At 44.3% G+C, this 22,732-nt stretch overlaps 1 protein-coding gene and 1 long non-coding RNA gene across 5 annotated transcripts in view; one reads left to right on the forward strand and one right to left on the reverse strand.

The window, feature by feature from the left end:
* Positions 1–17,178, reverse strand: part of LOC309621180 — a 34,728-nt gene extending 17,550 nt beyond the window's left edge. For both annotated transcript variants that reach the window (XR_014239791.1, XR_014239792.1), the window contains exons 1-3: positions 16,855–17,178; positions 16,524–16,706; positions 14,492–16,044 (exon numbers count right to left, since the gene is read on the reverse strand). This is a non-coding gene — a long non-coding RNA (uncharacterized lncRNA). The remainder of the gene's footprint in view (positions 1–14,491; positions 16,045–16,523; positions 16,707–16,854) is intronic.
* A 155-nt stretch (positions 17,179–17,333) lies between these two features.
* MID1IP1 (MID1 interacting protein 1) lies at positions 17,334–19,606 on the forward strand. 3 transcript variants are annotated; one of them, XM_082378266.1, is made up of 2 exons: positions 17,334–17,584; positions 17,814–19,606. In XM_082378266.1, exon 2 carries the CDS (start codon positions 18,079–18,081, stop codon positions 18,628–18,630), a length of 552 nt encoding a protein of 183 aa, XP_082234392.1. In that variant the 5' UTR covers positions 17,334–17,584; positions 17,814–18,078; the 3' UTR covers positions 18,631–19,606. The 3 variants fall into 3 exon arrangements, with proteins under 3 accessions (XP_082234392.1, XP_082234391.1, XP_082234393.1); XM_082378265.1 differs by having other exon boundaries at positions 17,334–17,550; XM_082378267.1 differs by having other exon boundaries at positions 17,525–17,674.
* Positions 19,607–22,732: the final 3,126 nt, after the last annotated feature.

Genomic DNA, 22,732 nt, shown 5'->3' on the forward strand with positions numbered 1-22,732 from the left:
GTGTTCAGCTTGCAAATACCATAAAACTGACCACACCCACTTTCTTATAGATTCATGCTTTATTATAGGTATATATGGTTATCTTCCTTATGGTGACAAATGGATGCTGCATCTGAGGCACCAAGCTGCTTTTCCAATGGTAGGAAGGGAGGAAGGGCAAATAGAAAAAGGTGAAAGGCAGATGCCAGTGTGGTCTGTCCTCTTTTAAAAAGTTTTTCCTGAGAGCCACTGAGAAATTTCATCTTTCACATCATTGGCCAGACCTGACCTCTCCTAGCTGCAAGGGGGCATAAAATGCAATCATATCCTAGAGATATTTTGAAGATTGAGCCAGTGTGATTTATTGATGAGTTCAATGTGAAGTTAGGAGAGATGTAAAGAAGTAAAAAATACACAACTGGAAAAATGAAACTGCTCTCAATTAAGAAGAAATGTACAATTATAAATAAGTTACATGTTTAACTACAATGAAGTATCACCTCACACTGGTCAGAATGGCCATCATCAAAAAATCTACAGACAATAAATGCTGGAGAGGGTGTGGAGAAAAGGGAACCCTCCTACACTGTTGGTGGGAATGTAAATTGATACAGCTACTATGGAGAACAGTATGGAGGTTCCTTAAGAAACTAAAAATAGAACTACCATATGATCTAAGCAATCCCACTCCTAGGCATATACCCAGAGAAAACCATAATTTGAAAAGATACATGCACCCCAATGTTCATTGCAGCACTATTTACAATAGCCAGGACATGGAAGCAACCTAAATGTCCATCAACAGAGGAATGGATAAAGAAGATGTGGTACATATATACAATGGAATATTACTCAGCCATAAAAAAGGACAAAATAATGCCATTTGCAGCAACATGGATGGACCTAGAGATTGTCATACTGAGTGAAGTAAGCCAGACAGAGAAAGACAAATATCATATGATATCACTTATATGTGGAATCTAAAAAGAGGGTACAAATGAACTTATTTACAAAACAGAAGTAGAGTCACAGATGTAGAAAACAAACTTATGGTTACCAGGGGGGTAAGGGGGGAGAGATAAATTGGGACACTGGGATTAACACATACACACTACTATATATACAATAGATAACTAACAAGGACCTACTGTATAGCACAGTGAACTCTACTCAACACTGTAATGGCCTATATGGGAAAAGAATCTTAAAAAAGAGGGGGTATATGTATATGTATATGTATAACTGAATCACTTTGCTGTACACCTGAAACTCACACAACATTGTAAATCAACTATACGCCAGTAAAAAGTTAAAAAAAATAAGTTATATGTTTTTGACAAGGAAAAGGAAAGGGGCTCAAGGAAGAGATAGTAAGGGATGATAAGATGCTGAGTAAGAGATATAAAATGTACTGACAGGAATCAGGAAATATGGATAATAACAAAACAATTATAGAAATAACAACTACATTTGTAATGTAAACTATGGACTTTGGGTGATAATGATGGGTCAATGTAGGTTCATTGATTGTAACAAATGTACCACTCTGGTGGGGGATGCTGAGAGTGGAGGAGGCTGTGGGTGTGTGTCTATTTCGGGGACTTCCCTGGTGGTCCAGTGGCTAAGACTCTGTGCTCCCCATGCAGGGGGCCTGGGTTTGATCCCTGGTCAGGGAACTAGATCCTACATGTATGCCGCAACTAAGAATTCACACACCGCAACTGAAGATCCCACACACCACAACGAAGATCCTGCGTGCCGCAACTAAGACCTGGTGCAGCCAAAGAAATAAAAAAATAAGTAAATTTAAAAATAAATAAATAAATAAAAATTAAAAAGTCTATTTTTTAAAAACCAAGCATACAGAAAAATATAGATGTTAATAAACAACCCAGGTACCCCCAACCCAATTTTATCAGATATTGACCTATTCACCATGATTTTTAAAAATGCTTCTTTAAATGAAGTATTTCAGATTGCTGGAAAAAAACACCACATTTGAAAGGCAAAAAGTAGAATAGGTATTAGTGCTATCAGAAGAAAGTAATATGGAGACAGACTTGAAAAAATTGTCCAATATGAATTGGAAAAGGGGAAATAAATGAAACTAAATAGGAAAAAAGTGACAGCTATGAAAGGGAGACAAAAGAATACCGATAAGCTCCAGAAGAAAAGGGTAGAAAACCTAGAGGAGAAAAAATATTCAATGATAAAATTAAAGGAAACTTGCTTGAAATTAAGGAAGACACGAATCTGTGGATTGAGTGTATACTAAATTCAAGGGAAAAAGTGATTTAGAATAGTAAATAGACATATACAAGTAATGTTACTGAACCTCAATGAATACATAGAATCTTATGGGCACCCATAAGAAAAGCTAGAATAAATCAGGGAGACTTCAGACTTCTCCACAGCAACACTCAGCCATGGAAGATAGTAGGGTATATTCAGAGTTCTGGGGCAGGGAGTGTGATCCAATAATGTTATAGTCAGTCTAACTGTTGTCCAGATTAAAAAAAAAAGAAATATATTTTAAAACCTACAAAAACTCACAGAATATTGCACCCACAAGCTCTTCTTGGGAAAAAAAAAAATCACCTGATGACAAAATCAAGCCAACCAAGAGATGAACTGAAATTAAAAAACCACGGAATGGGGAAGCTGGTAAAATCTAATTACCATAGAAACAGCTTGATATACAGAGATTTAAATTAAAACAACGGGCAAAATATCAGGCAAATGGAACAAAAGTGAAAAATTAGTCAGCAAAATTAATATCCTGTAAGGTTAAATTTTTAAAAACACATTAAAATGGCAAAGAGAATCAATTTTTAATGATAAAAGGTACAATTCAAATAATGAACTAACACTTATTTGTGCAACAAGTAATATATATTCAACATGCATACATTAAAAGCCTGAAGGAACTACAATGAGAAATTGATAACATGTCCAAAAATTGGAGACTTTGACTTACTCTGCAGTAACACAGACCAAGTATACCAACTCCCCACCTCCCAGCATCATCAAAATCTAAGTAAGGTTTTATTGAGGATTTAAATAACATAATTAAGATAATTGATTGAATAGATATATATTAAACTTTATACCCTGAAAACAGGTAATATTTCCTTTTTTTCATGTATCCATAGAACTATAAGAAAGACTTTGTCTTTAGTTCTAAGATTTCATCAACAATAAGATACACCAATGATTCAAGAATAGCAGTAGAGGGCTTCCCTGGTGGCACAGTGGTTAAGAATGTGCCTGCCAACGCAGGGGACATGGGTTCGAGCCCTGGTCCTGGAAGGTCCCACACGCTGCGGAGCAACTAAGCCCATGCACCACAACTACTGAGCCTGCGCTCTAGAGCCCGCGAGCCACAACTACTGAGCCTGCGTGCCACTGCGTGCCACAACTACTGAAGCCTGCGTGCCTAGAGCCCGCACTCCGCAACAGGAGAAGCCACCGCAATGAGAAGCCCCGCACAATGCGACAAAGCGTAGTCCCTGCTCGCCGCAACTACAGAAAGCCCACGCGCAGCAACGAAGACCCAACACAACCAAAAAAAAAAAAAAATAGCTGTAGGGAAAAAACCTTAACAATTGTCAATTTTCTTTTAGTAGACATTTTGAGGTATGTTACAATTTTAGAGTGATTTAAACAAAACATGTTCATCAAATTTAAGATGTCATCAGATTATAAAATCTAACATTATTTTATGTTCCACTAAGAAAGCAAAAACGCTGCCAATTATGTAACTGCAAGATACCATTAATTGTTGATAAGATGTCCCATTTCATAAACACTAAAATGTGTCTTAGAATCAATAAAAAGGGCAGTAAAATTCAAGTTTATATTAGAATTGAAGGAATAAGGCATAACCAAAGAAAACTTTAATAAATTCCCAGAGTAGAAATCATGCAGATTATATTTGTTGACCCCAAATAATGAAACTTAACTTAATAACAAGCATAGAAACTAAAATAACTTATATTGTATAGAAATTTTAAAAATCTCAAGTAACTTTTGGGCCAAAGAAGATATCAAAGCCACAAATAGAGTCTATCTAAAGAAGAATAATTAAAAGAACTAAAGCAGTAATCAAAGAAAAATCCATACCCTTAAGCAGTTTCATTACTAAATAGGAAACATGAAAACAAATGAATTAAATAGTCAACTTAATAAGTTTTAAAAAACTGGCAAAACAACAAAGGAAAGCAGAAAGAAGAAACTCATAAGGTAAAAAATATAGTAAAATCAAATGTAAAATAGATAGCTAGTGGGAAGCAGCCGCATAGCACAGGGAGATCAGCTCGGTGCTTTGTGACCACCTAGAGGGGTGGGATAGGGAGGGTGGGAGCGAGATGCAAGAGGGAGGGGATATGGGGATATATGTATACATATAGCTGATTCACTTTGTTATACAGCAGAAACTAACACAACATTGTAAAGCAATTATACTCCAATAAAGATGTTAAAAAAAAAAGATGTGGCACATATATACAATGGACTATTACTCAGCCATAAAAAGAAATGAAATTGAGTTATTTGTAGTGAGGTGGATGGACCTAGAGACTGTCATACAGAGTGAAGTAAGTCAGAAGGAGAAAAACAAATATCGTATGCTAACACATATATATGGAATCTAAAAAGAAAATGGTTCTGAAGAACCTAGGGGCAGGACAGGAATAAAGATGCAAGTGTAGAGAATGGACTTGAGGACATGGGGAGGGGGAAGGGTAAGCTGGGACGAAGTGAGAGAGTGGCATGGACATATATACACTACCAAATGTAAAATAGATAGGTAGTGGGAAGCAGCCGCATGGCACAGGGAGATCAGCTCGGTGCTTTGTGACCACCTAGAGGGGTGGGATAGGGAGGGTGGGAGGGAGACACAAGAGAGAGGGGATATGGGGATATAAGTATACGTATAGCTGATTCACTTTGTTATAAAGCAGAAACTAACACACCATTTTAAAGCAATTATACTCCAATAAAGATGTTAAAAATATATATATATAGTAAATTAGAAAAAATGACAGAATTCATAAATCAATTCAAAAGCAGTTGTTTCTTCAGAAAGGGGACAAAAAGCTAAATGGCCTAAATGAGAAAAAAGTATGACTATGAGAATGAATACAAAAATCTACGAATGAGATTAGGTTTATTATCATAGAAACAGAGGATCTTGAAAGAACTAGAAGAAAATACTTGACACAACTCTGTGGATAAAATGGATAATTTTCCAGGCAGATAAAAAGCATTAAAAATGACTTAAGGAAAGATTAAAAAAACCCAAATGGACTCATAACCAAAGTTGTTGTGTCAGTAAGGCCCATCCGAGAAAACAGAAACTGCCCTAGGTATTTTAACAGAGAGGTTTTAATGTTGGAATTTAATTACACAGGTGGTGGAGGGCTGAAAGAACAAAAGGGCAAAATTGAGGCAGTGCAGAGATAATAGCTGTAAGAAGCAGCTGCCACTCATAAGGTTGGGGGAACAAGAAAGGAGAGGTTGGCATTACTCAAACCTAAGAGGTCAGACAAGAGGCTCCAAGAAGTTGCTGCTCAGACCTTTGTAGAGGGGTCCTACCAGCTGCTGCTGGCGTCCCAGTGCTCAGAAGAGCAGCTCCACAGGGCTGGGATACGGAGCAGCTGAGAGAGATTTGTCTTAGGTAGGGTGATTAGAGAAGACCCTTGAGTCTAGATCTGAAAGACAAGAATGAGCCAGCCAAACACAAAGCAAGGGAGCTGAAGGTGACAGATCTGAGATACGTTTAGGACTTTGTGACTAATTGGATGTGAAGGATGAAGAAGAGAAAGATGTCCAGGGTGACTTCCAAGTTTCTGGCATATGTAACTAACTGGCTGGATAATGGTGCCATTTCATGAGAAATGTGATACTTAAGGGAAGCAGGCTTGGCAGCAGTGAAAGTATGGTTTTGGACATGTTGAGATTGAGATGCCTGGGAGGCATGACTGTGGAGAAATGGGGTGAAAATATGGGTCAGAGGCTAAGAAGAGGGGTCTCGGCTAGAGACACATATTTTTTTAAATTTATTTATTTTATTTATTTATTTCTGGCTGAGTTGGGTCTTCATTGCTGCATGCGGGCTTTCTCTAGTTGTGGCGAGCCGGGGCTACCCTTCGTTGTGGTGCGCGGGCCTCTCACTGCGGTGGCCTCTCTCTTTGAGGAGCACGGGCTCTTGAGCGCAGGCTCAGTAGCTGTGGTGCACAGGCTCAGTTGCTCCGCGGCATGTGGGATCCTCCCGGACCAGGGCTCGAACCCGTGTCCCCTGCACTGGCAGGCGGATTCTTAATCACTGCGCCACCAGGGAAGCCCCGAGACACATAGTTTTGAGTCAACCACATATGGATGACATTTGACACCATGGCACTGCCCAGGGTAAAAGAACAAGGGGAGAAGAGAACAGGGTCTAACAGGGAGTCCTTATGAACTCCAACATTTAAAGACTGGGTAGAGGAGGATAAACTAGCAATGGAGACTGAGCAAGAGAGAAAGGAGGAAAACATAGAAGCTGAGGAAAGAGCACAGTCCAATGAGGATGTGGTCGGCAGTGTCAAGTGCTGACAACATCAAGCAGCAGAACTGAAACCTTGATTTGCACCATGGACAGTCACTAGTAGCACCAGCAAAAGCAACTTCTGTGGAGTGATGGCTCTGGAAGCCAGAGTGGAGTGGGCTGAGGACTGAAAAGGAGGTGACAGAGATGCTTAGGCAACTCTGGGGAAGGTAGCCCGTGAAGGGAACAAGAGGGATGGTGTGCTGGTGAGGGGGTCAGGGATAGTTACTGTTGGTGGTGGGTTTTTTATAATCAAAACCTTTTTGATCCATTGCACTCTTATGAAAACTAGAATTTGGGGCAGCACTTAAAAAATACTATGATTCAATGCTGATATCTGACCACCTATGCAGTGTCTCTGCTTGATGTATAATATGTATCTTGAAATTAACATGTTTAAAATTGGATTCTTGATCCTCTCATTCAAACATGCTCTGCCAGGACTCTTTCCCATTTCAGTGTTAGCTCTTTTTGGTTGCTTGGATCAAAAACTTGTCTTCCTTGATTATCTTTTTTTCTGACACCTAAATGCAATCCATCAGCAGATTTTACTGGCTCAACTTTTTAAATATACCTAGAACACAACCACTTCTCACCACTGCCATCTTTGTTTAAGCCACTTTCATCTCTCTCCTGGATGATTTCAGTGGTCTTCTAACTGCCCATCTAGTTTCCACCCTTGCTCCTCTGGAGACTATTCTCAACCCAGAGAATAATACAGGGTTCTTTTCATATGTAAATCAAAGCATGTCATGCTTTTGCTCAAAACACTCCAATGACACCTCTTCCTCCAGTAAGAGCTAAAGTCTTTAAAACAGCTTACAAATCCCTCTGTGATCTGATCCCATTGCCTTTCGGATCTCATCACTATCTCTATCTGCTACTGCCACACTGGCCTCTTTGTCATTCCTTGAATATTTCAAGCGTGCCTCTGCCTCAAGGCCTTTGCACTGGCTGTTTCCTGTTTGCCCTGCTTTCCCCCCAGCTATCTGCATGGCTAACCTCCTCTCCTCCTTTCACTTACGATTTCTCTTTAAATTATTTGTTCTTCAAATACTACCTTTCTTGGCTAAATAAGTTTGAGAGATCTAAACCATGAATGTGGTAAATGTTCACGTTATGTATGATGAGGAATTTGTGAACTGTTTTAAGAATGTGTGCTGAGGGCTTCCCTGGTGGCGCAGTGGTTGAGAATCCGCTTGCCAATGCAGGGGACACGGGTTTGAGCCCTGGCCCGGGAAGATCCCACATGCCACAGAGCAACTAAGCCCATGGGCCACAACTACTGAAGCCTGCACGCCTTGAGCCCCTGCTCTGCAACAAGAGAAGCCAAGACAATGAGAAGTCTGCGCACTGCAACGAAGAGTAGCCCCCACTCGCCACAACTAGAGAAAGCGCACACACAGCAACGAAAACCTAATGTAGCCAAAAATAAAAACAAATAAATAAATAACTTTCTTTAAAAAAAAGAAAAAAAGGAATGTGTGCTGAGAGAAAGCATAGTGACAGAACGGACAAGAAAGGAAGGACGGAAGGAAAGAAAAGAAAAGAAAGAAGGAAAGAAAAAGAAAGAAAGAGGGGGGAGGGAGGGGGAGGGGGGAGGGGAGGAGGGAGGGGGGAGGGGAGGGGGAGGAGAGGGGGAGGGGAGGGGGAGGGGAGGGGGAGGGGAGGGGGAGGGGAGGGGGAGGGGAGGGGGGAGGGGAGGGGGAGGGGAGGGGGAGGGGAGGGGGAGGGGAGGGGAGGGGAGGGGAGGGGAGGGGAGGGGAGGGGGGAGGGGAGGGAGGGGGAGGGGAGGGGAGGGGAGGGGAGGGGAGGGGAGGGGAGGGGGGAGGGGAGGGAGGGGGAGGGGAGGGGAGGGGAGGGGAGGGGAGGGGAGGGGAGGGGAGGGGAGGGGAGGGGAGGGGGGAGGGGAGGGAGGGGGAGGGGAGGGGAGGGGAGGGGAGGGGAGGGGAGGGGAGGGGAGGGGAGGGGGGAGGGGAGGGAGGGGGGAGGGAGGGGGGAGGGAGGGGGGAGGAAGGAGAAAAGAAAAAACAAGACATCATGTATCCCAAAAACTTGCAAGCGGAAGAGGTCCAAGGCCCCAAACAGTTCTTCACACTACAAAAGATAGATGAGCTACAAGAAAATACAGGTATTTATTGTCATTCACAATTCTCATATACAGCCTCATGATATAGACTAATACAATATACAGTGAAAATATATCATAGCCAGGTGACATATTAACAGCCTACCATATGCTTGATATTCTGTAAGGTGCATACTTCATCTTTAATGCTTCCATTAACTCTGCAAGGTGAGGAAACTGAGGCTTACAGAGGGTATGTGTCTTCTCTGAGCCCACAGGCTAGGAAGTGGCAGAGGAGTGATTTACACCTGGGGGTTGTGGGGTGGGAGATGGGGATGGGTCTGACTCCAGAAGCTTTGCTCTTTCCACTACACTATGTGATCTGACACCTCCACCCTCTCAAGTAGATAGAATGTTTGTTAGAGAAAACCTATTTCTACCTAATTTTGGTATTATAACACAAATTTACTTGGATGTTTCTATGGCCTTAATAAGAATGCTGTCATAATTTTGGAATTAATCACTTACTTCGCAATGTGTGGTGGGTTTAATTTTTTCTGTGGTTAACTTATTGATATTATACCATCATATACAGTATCTTGTAGGTGAACTTGACCTCCTTGCACACCTCATTGTTTGGAATGGATCATAGAAGGATTCCAAAATAGTTCGAGACTTGGGAGTACATCATACTCCTATTAAGCATTCCTCCCATTTCAATTTCTGGCCCTGTGGTGGGCAGAGAGAGAGGAGGGGGGTAGGAGCAGGGAGGGAGGGGAGGCGAGGGAGAGTGGTGGGCGGGGGGGGAGGGGGAGGGGGAGGGGGAGGAGCGGGGGCAAGGGGAGGGGAGAGGAGACTTTCTGTCTGGAAGATAGGTTAAGAGTTGTGTTCTAGAAGGAAGGCAAATTAATACCTTATGCCTGAATAAATAAAAAATAGAATTTTGAGTAAACATGACATTAGATAGTAATAACCCAAGCACTCTATTTTCCAGCTTTGGAGGAATTACACAAATGGTACAAAGAAATGCAAAGTACTTGAACCAATTGGTTGAATGTACAGAGGTCTGGTCCCTAGAATAGGTCAAGAGTGACATTTATAAAAGCAGCTGAAATGGTCATTCTTAGCGGCATCAGTTTGCTTCAATCTGGAGCTAACAAAGCTGAACATGGTGTCTGAAACTAAATGAAAAAACAGGAGGGAATGAACAAACCCTAAACCCACATTAGAATTTCTTAATTTAATACTTAGTAGATTCCTAGGAATCTTCAATTTGTAATATTCTGGATTCTGAATCCAAAGCCCAATGATTTAGATAATCTGCTAGTGAAGGAGACTAAATGAGAGAGAGAAGTTTTCATACACAGCAACGTTGTTCATTTTTTCTCTTATAGACTTTTTGTTAAGTAAATCAAGGTTGTTCTTTCTAAAACCCCAAATCTAATTACTATGTGAATCACCTCAGCATTTCCACTTATAGTTTTTTTAAAATAAATTTTATTTATTTATTTATTTTTGGCTGCGTTGTGTCTTCATTGCTGTGCGTGGGTGTTCTCTAGTTGCGGTGCGTGGGCCTCTCATTGCGGTGGCTTCTCTTGTTGCGGAGCACGGGCTCTAGGTGCACGGGCTTCAGTAGCCATGGCACATGAGCTCAGTAGTTGTGGCACGTGGGCTCAGTAGTTGTGGCTCACAGGCTCTAGAGCGCAGGCTCAGTAGTTGCGGGGCACAGGCTTAGTTGCTCTGCGGCATGTGGGATCTTCCCCAACCAGGGATGGAACCTGTGTCCCCTGCATTGGCAGGCGGATTCTTAACCACTGTGCCACCAGGGAAGTCCCTCATCTATAGTTTAAATCAGGATTGCAATGATATTTGAGCCCCTCCAACAGAAACCAAGTAAGTCGTTTCTAAAGATACTGTGTAGTCCCAAATAAACATTTTTGATAAATATTGCTGACTGAACTCTGTGCCACAAACAAACACTTTCTACTTCCAGCCAAGCAATCACCCACTTGGCACAAAATGAAATTACACGAGACGTTCTGTGTCTTAAAGATGGAAAACGTTTCCCTGTCTAATATTCTTCCAGGAACAAAACGACAATTATAACCATGATAATTATGACAAAGTCGCTTATTAATGGTGTACACATGAATTTGTTTCCAAATTTCTACTAATTGTAAAACAAAGAGAAATATCGTATGATATCGCCTATATGCAGAATCTAAAAAGAAATGATACAAATGAACGTATTTATAAGACAGAAACGGACTCACAGACTTAGAGAATGATCTTATGGTTACGGGGCGTGAGGGGGAAGGGTGGAGGGAAGGGATAGTTAGGGAGTTTGGGATTGATATGTACACACTGCTATATTTAAAAAGGACCTACTGTATTTTACAGGGAACTCTGCTCAATGTTATGTGGCATCCTGGATGGGAGGGGAGTTTGGGGGAGAATGGATACATGTATATGTATGGCTGAGTCACTTTGCTGTGCGCTTGAAACTATCATAACATTGTTAATCGGCTATACTCCAATATAAAATAAAAAGTCAAAAAAATAATAAAGAGGCTTTTTAAAAATAATATTGGGACAAAATGCTAACCACAACATATTCAGACATGCCAGAACCTGAAAGCTTAAGGTTGGAGGCCAGCAGACTCACTACTGCCATGTTTCCAGGTTTTAGCATCTCCCTATCTTCTCCCAACTAAATCTTCATGAGGGTGTTTCCTATAATGACGATTACATTGAGATTAAATACCACCCCCTACAATTTTAACTTGGAATATTATGATGCGATTTCTGCATTTTTGTATCATGTGACAGTGGCTCCTCCATGGCAGATGACAAAAATGCCCTTCTTCCCGATTCCATAAAAGAAAAACTGGCCATTAACTTGGGACTCTAGCAAGGCATTTAGCAAGGCCTCTCATAATATTCTGTGGTCAAGAAGAAAAATATAGGCTAGATGATTATACAATTAACATGATTCATAGCTGGCTGAAACAACATACGCCAAAAGGTGCTAATTAATTAATTAATTAAAGATGCTAATTAATGGGCTGATATCAAGCTGAAGAAGCTTTTCAAATGTTCCAAAGTACTTTGCCCTTTGCCCAGCCAGTGCTGCCTGTAAATTATCAATAACTTGGATGAATATGTAGGATAGTTATCAAATGTATGGGTAAGACCCAAACACATTAGAGCACCAAATTAGGACCTAAAATATTGAAACAGGCTGAAGTAATGGGCTAAATCTAATGAGATAAAGTTTAAGTAAGATAATTAAAAGTTCTGTACTTTGGTCCAAAAAGATCTGCCCTGCTCAAGAATGGGATACAGAGAACTGGACAACTACATGTAAAAGAATGAAATTAGAACATTCTCTAACACCATATACAAAAACTCAAAAGGGGTTAAAGACCTAAAAGTAAGACCGGATACTACAAAACTCCTAGAGGAAAACATAGGCAGAACACTCTTTGACATAAATTGCAGCAATATCTTTTTGGATCCGTCTCCTAGAGTAATGGAAATAAAAACAAAAATAAACAAATGGGACCTAATTAAACTTAAAAGCTTTTGCACAGCAAAGGAAATGATAAACAAAGCGAAAAGACAACCTATAGGATGGGAGATAATATTTGCAAACGATGTGACCGACAAGGGATTAATTTCCAAAATATACAAACAACTCATATAGCTCAATATCAAAAAAGCCAACAACCCAATCAAAAAATGGGCAGAAGATCTAAACAGACATTTCTCCAAAGAAGACATACAGATGGCTAACAGGCACATGAAAAAATGCTCAACATCGCTAATTATTAGAGAAATGCAAATCAAAACCACAATGAGGTATCAGTTCACACTGGTCAGAATGGCCATCATCAAAAAGTCTACAAATAATAAATGCTGGAGAGGATGTGGAAAACAGAAACCCTCCTACACTGTTGGTGGGAATGTAAACTGGTACAGCCACTATGGAGAACAGTATGGAGGTTCCTTAAAAAACTAAAAATAGAGCTACCATATGATCCAGCAATCCCACTCCTGGGCATATAAGCAGAGGAAACCATAATTTGAAAAGATACATGCACCCCAATCTTCATTGCAGCACTACTGACAATAGCCAAGACATGGGAGCAACCTAAACATCCGTTGGCAGATGAATGGTAAAGACGATGTGGTATATATATACAATGGAATATTACTCAGCCATTAAAAAAGAACGAAATAATGCCATTTGCAGCAACATGGATGGACCCAGAGATTATCATACTAAGTGAAGTTAGCCAGAGGAAGACAAATATCTTATATCGCTTATATGTGGAATCTAAAAAACAAATGATACAAATGAACTTATTTACAAAACAGAAATAGACCCACAGACATAGAAAACAAATTTATGGTTACCAAAGGGGAAAGGGGGGAGGAGGGATAAATTAGAGGTTTGGAGTTAACAGATACACACTACTATATATAAAACAGATAACCAACAAGGACCTACTGTATAGCACAGGGAACTCTACTCAATATTTTGTAATAACCTATAAGGGAAAAGAACCTGAAAAGGAACATATATACATGTATAACTGAATCACTTTGCTATACACCTGAAACTGACACATTGTAAATCAACTATACTGCAATTAAAAAAAAAAAAAAAAAGAACGGGATACATAGAATTTTGTTAACCAGCTGCATATGGATGTAGCAGTTAAAAGAAGTCCATTTAAATAGTAGGCAGCATTGTAAGAAATAGATATTTGTTGGGTAGTAGAAGGAACATTGGTTCTGGCATCAGCAAACTAGGTCAAATCCCAGTTCTGCTACTTTGGCTACTTAAACTCTGTGATCCTTACTTCCTTCTCAGGGTTGTTGTGAAGTTAAAATGTGTTAACATGTCTAAGTTCCAAGCACTTGTGTGCAATCAATATGATCTAGAAAAGTTACCATTTATAGTAAAATAGGTGGCCACGTCACTCCATTCTGTCCTAGAAAAGATGGTGCTTGAATGAATTCCAGATGCCACACTTACAAGCAAAGTGGAGCTACTTCCAGAGACGGTGAGCAGGATGGATGAGCAACTTCAGAGAGACCACGAAAAACTGCTGCAGGAACTTGGAATAGCTGGCTTGAAAAAGAGTGGATTGGAGACCCTATCTATTGATATCTGACGGTGGGCTGCATGGCCTCCCAGAGGGCTCCAAGATGGGAGAACTAACCTAGAAGATGGAAATTACAAGAATGTGGGCCAGGGTGACCACTTGGTGGGGATGTTGTGAGCAATTTCAGCACAAGTGGATGGCTGGACTAGATGGCCTTTAACAAGCCAGTCTGATTGTCATATTTCTACGACACTTAGCATGAAGTGGTTCCTTCTAATTTCTACCTCAAAGTAATCCAGAGTCTCCACTATCTTGAGTTGGGCTGGTTTCTAGCTTTTCAAGGATACCACCCTCCCACCAGCTCTAGGCCAAATCTCTTATTTCTCCAATGTGCCTTCTTTGACCAGTTTATTGTTGTTCTGTATTTTGTTTATGAATTTCTGGTTACTTTGAATGCCATCTTTCCCGGAACTATCCAAAGGACACAGAAGGGGTCATTTGTGAACGCTTTTTGGGAGATGGACCAGCAAAACGTGATGTTATGGTTGCTGAAGTAAGAAGGGAAATGTGGGCATTAAGAATCTGAACTGAGCTCCGGAGTTGGAGCTGTGGACCAAGAAGTGGGGTGGGTGCCAGACTCCAGACAAAGCTTTTACTGAGAATTTAGCGTATTGGAGAGGAAGCAGAGACCAGAGGCCTGGAGCCTGCTGGCCTGCAAAAAGTACTCAAAAGTTGTTTGCTCACCAGACGACTTCTGTTTTCCAGAGGCAAAATGAGGCCTGGGCAGGTTGCTCAGCATCTCCAGCCTGTTCCGGATTGCAACCGGGAAAGCGCCTAGGGCAACCGCAGAGGCTCTTCGCCTCCGGCCGGGCCAGACCCGCCCGCTCCCCTCCCAGGTGACCCCAAGGAACCATTTTAATTTTTTTTTCCAGGCGCAAGTGGAGGGGAAAATTGGCGGCGCTCCGGTTGCCGGGGACGCCGCCGCCACTTCGGCTCGGCTGGGGTGAAAGAGGACGCTGGGGGGAGGGGGCCGTGGCTCCTGACTGGCTGGGGCACGAAGGCTTATTTGCATAATATTCCTTGACGGCACCTGATTGGCTGAAGCCGGAGGGGCGGTGGTGGGGTGATTCCAAGGGCCGGGAGCTCTGGCTCCGGACCTTTCCGTTCAGGAGTTACCGGGGTGGGCGTGAGTTGTTCTTCTGGCCCTGCGGGAGCCGAGAAGGCCCGGTTTGGGAAGTTTTGCAAGCAGGTGCATGAGCCATCTTTCTCTTATAGTGTTTAAGAAATGTGAAAGAACAGGAGTCAAGAAACTGGGGGATGGAGAGTGACCTCGACACCAGAAGAAGGAAGGAAACAGACCGGGGAGGAGTGGAGGCCAAAAAGAAGGCATTAGGGGCTTTCTCCCAAGCTGGGCGTTTTTTGCTGGGATCCGTTTGCTAGATCACTTGAATTTCCGTTTTCTGCGAGTCATTATCACACTTTGCTGAAACTGGGAAGAAAAGAGGCAGGATCCCGGCATTTAGTAACTCAGATTTGAATACTAAGTTTTCATCAGAGGTATACGGACTTAAAATATCCAGAGGGTCTGTCATGGGAGACAAAAAACGTTTTAATTTATAGAGGATCAGTTGTTGGAAACTGGATGTGTGTGTGGGTTTTTTTCGAGATTACTTCTTGCAATGCTTTTTGTATGTCATTGCACATAAGGGCTTAAAATCAAGCTGGACTATTTTGTACTTGCCGGTTGCCTAAGCAATGGGGGGAAGGGTCTGTGGATCATCATAGACCATTTCCACATTTTAAGGTTTCTGACTCTTCACATAAACACCTTTAGACCATGATAAGATCCTACATAAAGTACAATTTCATCTTTGTAAAGTACTTTGTATTTACATAATAATTTGTACATCTATTATCTTATTCACCCCAAATCTGGCACAGCCCATGGGAGAAGCTCCATTTTATTGATAAGGAAACTGGGGCCGGAAGAGTTTGCAAGTCTCCACGTGTGTAAAGAGGGGGGTGAGATTATTTTAATACTTGAAATTTATATAATGCTTTTTTGCTCTATATTTTCCTTTCCATTGATTCTCCCAAAGCCCCTGATAGGTTGAGCAGGTAACATGATTCCAGTTTTTCTAGATAAGAAAACAAGGGCTATGATCTGGCAGAGCTAATAAGCCCTGGGAAGGGGGCTCCCCAGGCTGAGCTCTGTCTCCAGAAGTCACTGACTCCTGTCCAGCCCTTGTCGCACCAAGTCACAGTTTCATTCAAAAGACAATTAGAAAGATGGTTTGCTGTGGGAAAAAATTAAATATATATTATTAAGGTGAAAGAAACAGGGAAAAAATAAACCTCTTATTATTTGCTTCTCCCTTTTGGCACTTTTTGTCCTGTGAAAAAACAGTGTACTAAAAGCACCCCTGAAAGGTTTTAGAGAAAAGAGATTCAAAATTAGAAACTTGAGTCTTCTTGAATTATCTGTAGGACTGTTGGAGAAGACTGGTGTATGAAGGACAGACATGGCATGGGGATTGAGATGGTGAAACAAAAATGAAAACAGGCTGTGGTTTGGAGTCTCAAAGTGAAATTGAAGGTGCAAGGCTCTTAAAAGTTAAATCCAGCGATTTGGTAGCTAGTTTAGGCCCTATTAAATGACCTTGCGTTTTAAGAACTATTTTTGGAAAGGTACATTTCAAACTCCCCTCCTAAAAAAATATTGGACACCTCCCCCCTTTTCTGTTAAATGATGAAAGACACCCAACACCGGACCTACCTACTGTCACTCTCTCCTGGCCCTTTGGCAGCCAAAAGGCCACACGGCCTGGGGCCTGGGATCTCTGAGTAGTGGGACTTGGACAAAAGTCAGGAATTTGGCTGCTTCACCGCACTGTCACATCTGATCTCTTGGAAAAATGTGCAGATCCGATGGTGGGTCGCTCTTCATCCCTGGCAAAGGCTGTTACAGGAAATATTGGGAAAGACCTCGCCAGCAGGGAGGCAAAAGCCTCCGAGGTCCCCCTCCCCCAGCAGCTGGCCAAGGCCAGGGCCACGGCGGGAGCACCACGCGTCCACGTGCACCCGGCATGCCCAGTCACCCTTCTTACGTAAGAGTCTCGGGATGGAGTTGCTGCTGCTGCGGGTCCCTCTTCCCCGACGGCTATTAATAAACCGGATCGGTAGTTTCCGGGCCACTGCCAGCATAGATGCGGGGTTGGGGGCCTCACTTTACAACCTGGGCACCTGCACTTCGGTCATCCCACCCTGGGAGCGTGAGCAAGGCGCACCCATCCCCCCGCACTCCAGCCCGCCCTCTTGCCAGACCGGACGCCGGCACCTTCTTTACCCGCACTGTGCCTGGCCCTCCCCCCAAGCTGGCCTGCTCTGCACTCGGCGATGGCTGGGTGCGGCTGTTCTGTCCCTCCTCTGCCCTGCCCTGCCCTGCCACTGCGCCCTCCCTCCGCCCGGGTATCAGGCGAGAGGCGGGGCTGGCCCGGCGCGCCCCGCCCCCGCTGTAGAAAGGGCTTGGAGTGTTACTCGCGGTCATCCCCAGCTCGGGCCTTTTATCTCCGCGCTACCGGGGAGGCGGGAGGAGGAGGCACGGGGGGGTGGCCTTGAGCGCCGGCGACACCTTTCCGGGGCTCTATAAATTGAGCACCTGGGATGGGTAGGGGGCCGACGCCACCACCACCGCCCGCAGTCACAGTTCGGCCACTGACCGCAGCAGCGTCCGCCGGCAGCAGCAGCCAGCAGCGGGAACACTGAGCTACCCAGCAGCAGGGGATCTCGAGGCTCCGGAGGAAGTGCGTGCCCCCGCCCCACCTCTGCCCCGTCAGCGTGGGTGCTTGGACTCAGGCTTTGCGGAGGGAGACTGGAGTGGGGAGCACCCCTTCCTTTTCTCCGCGGCCCTGGGCGGGGGGCGAGGAGGTGGGACCGTCCGGCTACTGGGAGTCACCCGGGAGCCGTCCCAGACAAGCTAACCAGGGAGGGAGGTGCGCGCGGGTGGGGGCGCCGGGCACCCTAGCCGCGTGAATAATCTGCTCTTTCGTTCCCGTCTCCCAACCAGGCCAGGGCTCGACCCAGAGACCACGCGCCGATATCGCGAGCTTCCGGACGCCAGAGCCAGGAGAAGTCGTGCTTCCCGCAGGGCCGGGCTGCGATCTAGACGAGAGTTGGAGAGGGCGGAGGAGGAGCCGGGAATCCCGCCGCACCGGCTGCAGCCAGGACCCCGGCGCGGGCCTCAGAGAGCGCGTGAAAGGCGTACAGTACCTCGCCCCGGCCGGCCATCCCGTGCCCCTGCGTCCTTGTGCTTCGGCGCCCGCGCGGCCACCATGATGCAGATTTGCGACACCTACAACCAGAAGCACTCGCTGTTTAACGCCATGAATCGCTTCATCGGCGCCGTGAACAACATGGACCAGACGGTGATGGTGCCCAGCCTGCTGCGCGACGTGCCACTGGCCGAGCCCGGGCTGGACAACGGCGTCGGCGTGGAGGTAGGCGGCAGTGGCGGCTGCCTGGAGGAGCGCACGCCCCCGGCCCCCGGCCCGGGCAGCGGCAACGGCAGCTTTTTCGCGCCCTCCCGGGACATGTACAGCCACTACGTGCTGCTCAAGTCCATCCGCAACGACATCGAGTGGGGGGTCCTGCAGCAGCCGCCGCCGGCGGCGGGGAGCGAGGAGGGGAGCGCCTGGAAGTCCAAGGACATCCTGGTGGACCTGAGCCACCTGGAGGGCGCGGACGCCGGCGAGGAGGACCTGGAACAGCAGTTCCACTACCACCTGCGCGGGCTGCACACTGTGCTCTCCAAACTCACGCGCAAAGCCAACATCCTCACTAATAGATACAAGCAGGAGATCGGCTTCAGCAATTGGGGGCACTGAGGCGGGTTCCCCGCGGCTGCCCAGCACCCTTCCCGGCCCCATCTCTCACCCTCTCTTTCCTCAAAGCTATTTTCTTTCTGGCTCTAGGGCGCGATGGGCAGACTGCAAAGTTGGGGGGCTGCGTACGTGCAGGGGACGCGGCAGGGCTGCATGGAGGAGGGGGCTTCTTTGGGGAGAGGAGAGGAAAGCGGTGGCAAAAGAAGTGGGGTAGTTAGTGCTCAAGGACTTCCCTCTCTCCCGCGGGGGTGGGGAGAGGGAATGAGGGGGCTGTGTTCTACTTTGGTGGGAATAGGACTGAGTTGACGCCCTGCATTCAGTCTGTGCTTTTCCTGGAGTTTCTTTTCTGTTCTTTCCGGAGGAGAAGGGCCGAGAAGGGGCCATTCCAGGGCGCGGCGCTGGGTTGCCACATTTGGGAGCGCCGCCCGGAGCTGGGCGCTGGGGAAGGCGGGGCGGGCGCACAGCCTCCCGCCGCCCTGCCGTTGGGCTGGTGGAGGCCGCAGCGCTGCTAGGGTTGCATCAGTTTTCCTGTTTGCACTATTTCTTTTTGTAACCGTGGCCCCGTCTTAAGTATTTCCAATCTCCTCCTTGCTCTGAAACTTCGGCGATTCCATTGTGATAAGCGCACAAACAGCACTGTCTGTCGGTAACCGGTACTACTTTATTAATGATTTCCTGTTACACTGTAGAGTTGTCCTGTGGTACCCCTATCCCATCCCTTTCACGCCACCACCCCCCAAAGTGTGTAAGCTGGCACTGTGCCAGCTCGTACGAAGCTTGCCACTTCAGTGAAAGTAATAACGTTATTATGAGAAAGTGGACTTACCCGAAATGGAACCAACTGACATTCTATCCGTGTTGTACATAGAATGATGAAGGGTTCCACTGTTGTTATATGTCTTAAATTTATTTAAAACTTTTTTAATCCAGATGTAGACTATATTCTAAAAAATAAAAAAAAGCAAATGTGTTAACGAAATTTGACAAAAGTTTGTTGCTTTCTAATCCACCAATGGATGGCTTAGTAGTTAAATAAAATACAGTTAATTGATTTTTTTTTTTTTTAGCAAAAGCCAATTTTATTTTTCTCTGGTATTTCAAAGTAGTAGATAATCATCTCCGTAAGTGTTCAGTTTTGTTTGGGAAGAAGCTACCAAGCTTTTTATTTCTAATAATTCAGTACCAAGGTAAGCACATACATCTCAACAGAAAGTTCATAAATATTCAAAGAATTTGGGAAGGTACATATATTACAGTTTTCAACCAACTTGACTAGCTTATTGGAGTGCTTAGTTAACATTTTGAATCTTTTAAGAGGTTCAAGCACGACCTATGCATTTTGAGGCCTAGAAACTTATTTTAAAGACAGAAATTTCACTTGGCTACTGAGAAGTAAAGAGTCGGAGGAAAAACACCAGCTAATACTAGTGCACACATTTTGCAGGTCTTTATTTACAAGTCTTTTGTGTTAATCTTAGGAGAGACTTAAATGTGTTATAACATGTGCTGTGGTCTCTGACTAGTTCCCAGTGAAGTGCTAAGCTTTGTTAAGCAGTGTCCAGCCATGTTTCCAGTTTTCCAGGGACCCAGCCTGCCGCTGTGGACAGCAGATCTGAGCGGGACTGCAGTAGGGCCCTTTGGAACACTTCCTTAGATGCCATTATGATGCTTTCCTGGGACGGTGGGACAGGTGAAACACAATGCTCTGTATTTTCTCTATTTCATGATTCGTTTAGGGGGGATAAGTGTTGGATCGACTTCAGTTTTCGATCTTGAAGTCCTGAGACATTCTCTAAGCTCGTAGAGCTTGAATTGAAAATACATATAACTTTGCAGTTTAAGAAAAAAAAAGAGGCAAAAAGTTTTTTTTGTGCTGTGGGCAGCTCAAGCCTATTATCAGCTTTTAGCAGCAGTGAAAAAATGGGGAAGTGTTAAGGCTGGTGCCTGTGCTCCCAGAGAAAGTTAATAGTTAATATATAAAGATAAGCTAGGCAGCACCAGAGGTAAGGTGTATGGCCTCGTGCCCTGTATGCCCTTGAAAATCCCAAAGTGCAAGCAAAAAATACAAAGAAAGGAAACTACAGAAGCCACATGGTAGAAACACCAAGACTTGGAGCCAGAAAATTGTGTGTTCAAGTCCTCTTGTTATTACATATTAACTGTGAGAATTTAACTCTCCAAGCTTGTTGCCACGTTTGAAATTAGGCATAATAATAGCTACAAGGCTTACTTCGTGGAGATGCAGTGAGAGTGAAAGGAGATGGTGTATAGAATGTCTGATGCTTAGAAGTTTCTTTAGGCACTACTGAAGGGCACTACAGGTTCTCTCCAGCTCTCTGAACGTGGCTTGTATCTTTATCTCCCTCCTTGCCTTTCTCCGGGAATATATGAAGTTTAGGACAATATGTTCACTTTAAAAGCATAGTTTCAATTACATACATGAAACCACAGGTAAACTATTTCCTTTCTCAAAGTCTCAGGGAAGAAGCTGAATTAAAATCAAATAGTCATAGTTTGGGCAAGTGATAGCAAGAATTTTATGACATGTTAACACGATGTTTTCAGAACATTCTTGTATATAGAATACAGAAAGGTAGATGTTGATAGCAAAACTAAACTGTAAATAAAGCTATTTATTTTTTGAAAATATTCATGTGAGAGTATTTTTATATATAAATAGTGATTCTGACCTAGGAGTAGTGATGATCACTGTTAAAAGAGGATTGGATTTTTTCATGAACCAGTAGCGTTTCCCAGGCCCAGTAAGTGTTATTCCACTGATATAACTATTTTATTCAAGTTCAGTTTATGCAACAATGCAAAGTCAGATCCCTGACCAGATTTACCTGTTAAAACTTCTCAAGCCATTTAAAACTTGGCTTAACTTCTGAGGTAAAGTGATAAGTGACTTCATATTTTTAGGTCTTTCCTGAGGAAGCTCAAAGTACTTCATAGATTTTAAAAGTTGCAAAATTGTGTGGCCCCTCCTTCAAAGAGCTCTCGGGGGATCATGGTTGTCTGCTAGTGCCCATCTCCATGGCAATTTGGGACTAAAGGGAAGGCAGGGATAGATGAGCTGGGCAAAAAGGAACAGCTTAGATCGGAGTTGATTACCCTCCAGATATTTACATTTGATAAGAATCTTCTACATCAAAACCTCTCACGAAAGCCTTTGAGAAGGCCTGCGTTTGCCTCTAAAAACAGCTTTCTGCTTTGCTCACATGGGGCTTTTCGTGTTTTACATTTACACAGTGTTCCTTAGTGGTCTAGCCTGATTTACTCTTGCTCTGAACCTGAACCCATTGTTAGCATGTCACAGCTGCTGGGATTATCCTTCTTTGGACCAACTTGAAAACTAGTCTACTGTTAACAGTTTTTTAAAAAAATTAGTTATTGTCATTTGCATATGCCTCCTCACTTTTAATTGCTGAACAAAAATCATTTGGCAGATAGTGGCTCCTCTTCTCCACCCGCCCCCGCCCCCGCCCCCGCTCCCCGCCCCCGCTCCCCGCCCCCCACTCCCCGCCCCCCAATCCCCGACCCCCAATCCCCGACCCCCAATCCCCGCCCCCCAATCCCCGCTCACGCCCCCGCCCCCCGCTCCCCGCACTCCTGTGGTTCTCAGATGTTTGCAAATTGGATACAGTTCTGGTGGACTGAGGGCTCAAAGTTCATATACCTTTTTTCTTTTTCAAAGGTAATTATCTTTTTATTTTAATTAATTTATTTTTGGTTGTGTTGGGTCTTCGTTTCTGTGCGAGGGCTTTCTCTAGCTGCGGCGAGCGGGGGCCACGCTTCATCGCGGTGCGCGGGCCTCTCACCACCGCGGCCTCTCTTGTTGCGGAGCACAGGCTCCAGACGCGCAGGCTCAGTAGTTGTGGCTCACGGGCCTAGTTGCTCCGCGGCATGTGGGATCTTCCCAGACCAGGGCTCGAACCCGTGTCCCCTGCGTTGGCAGGCAGATTCTCAACCACTGCGCCACCAGGGAAGCCCTGGTAAGAATTTTGACTGGAGAAAGTTCTTATCATTTAGTTAAGAACAGAGTTATAGAAGGTCACTTTCTGACTTGGAACTGTCTAGAGAAAGTGCCTTCAAACCCAGTAGA

The sequence above is a fragment of the Balaenoptera borealis genome, assembly GCF_965194805.1.
Source record: "Balaenoptera borealis genome assembly, chromosome: X".
Classification (NCBI taxonomy): domain Eukaryota; kingdom Metazoa; phylum Chordata; class Mammalia; order Artiodactyla; family Balaenopteridae; genus Balaenoptera; species Balaenoptera borealis.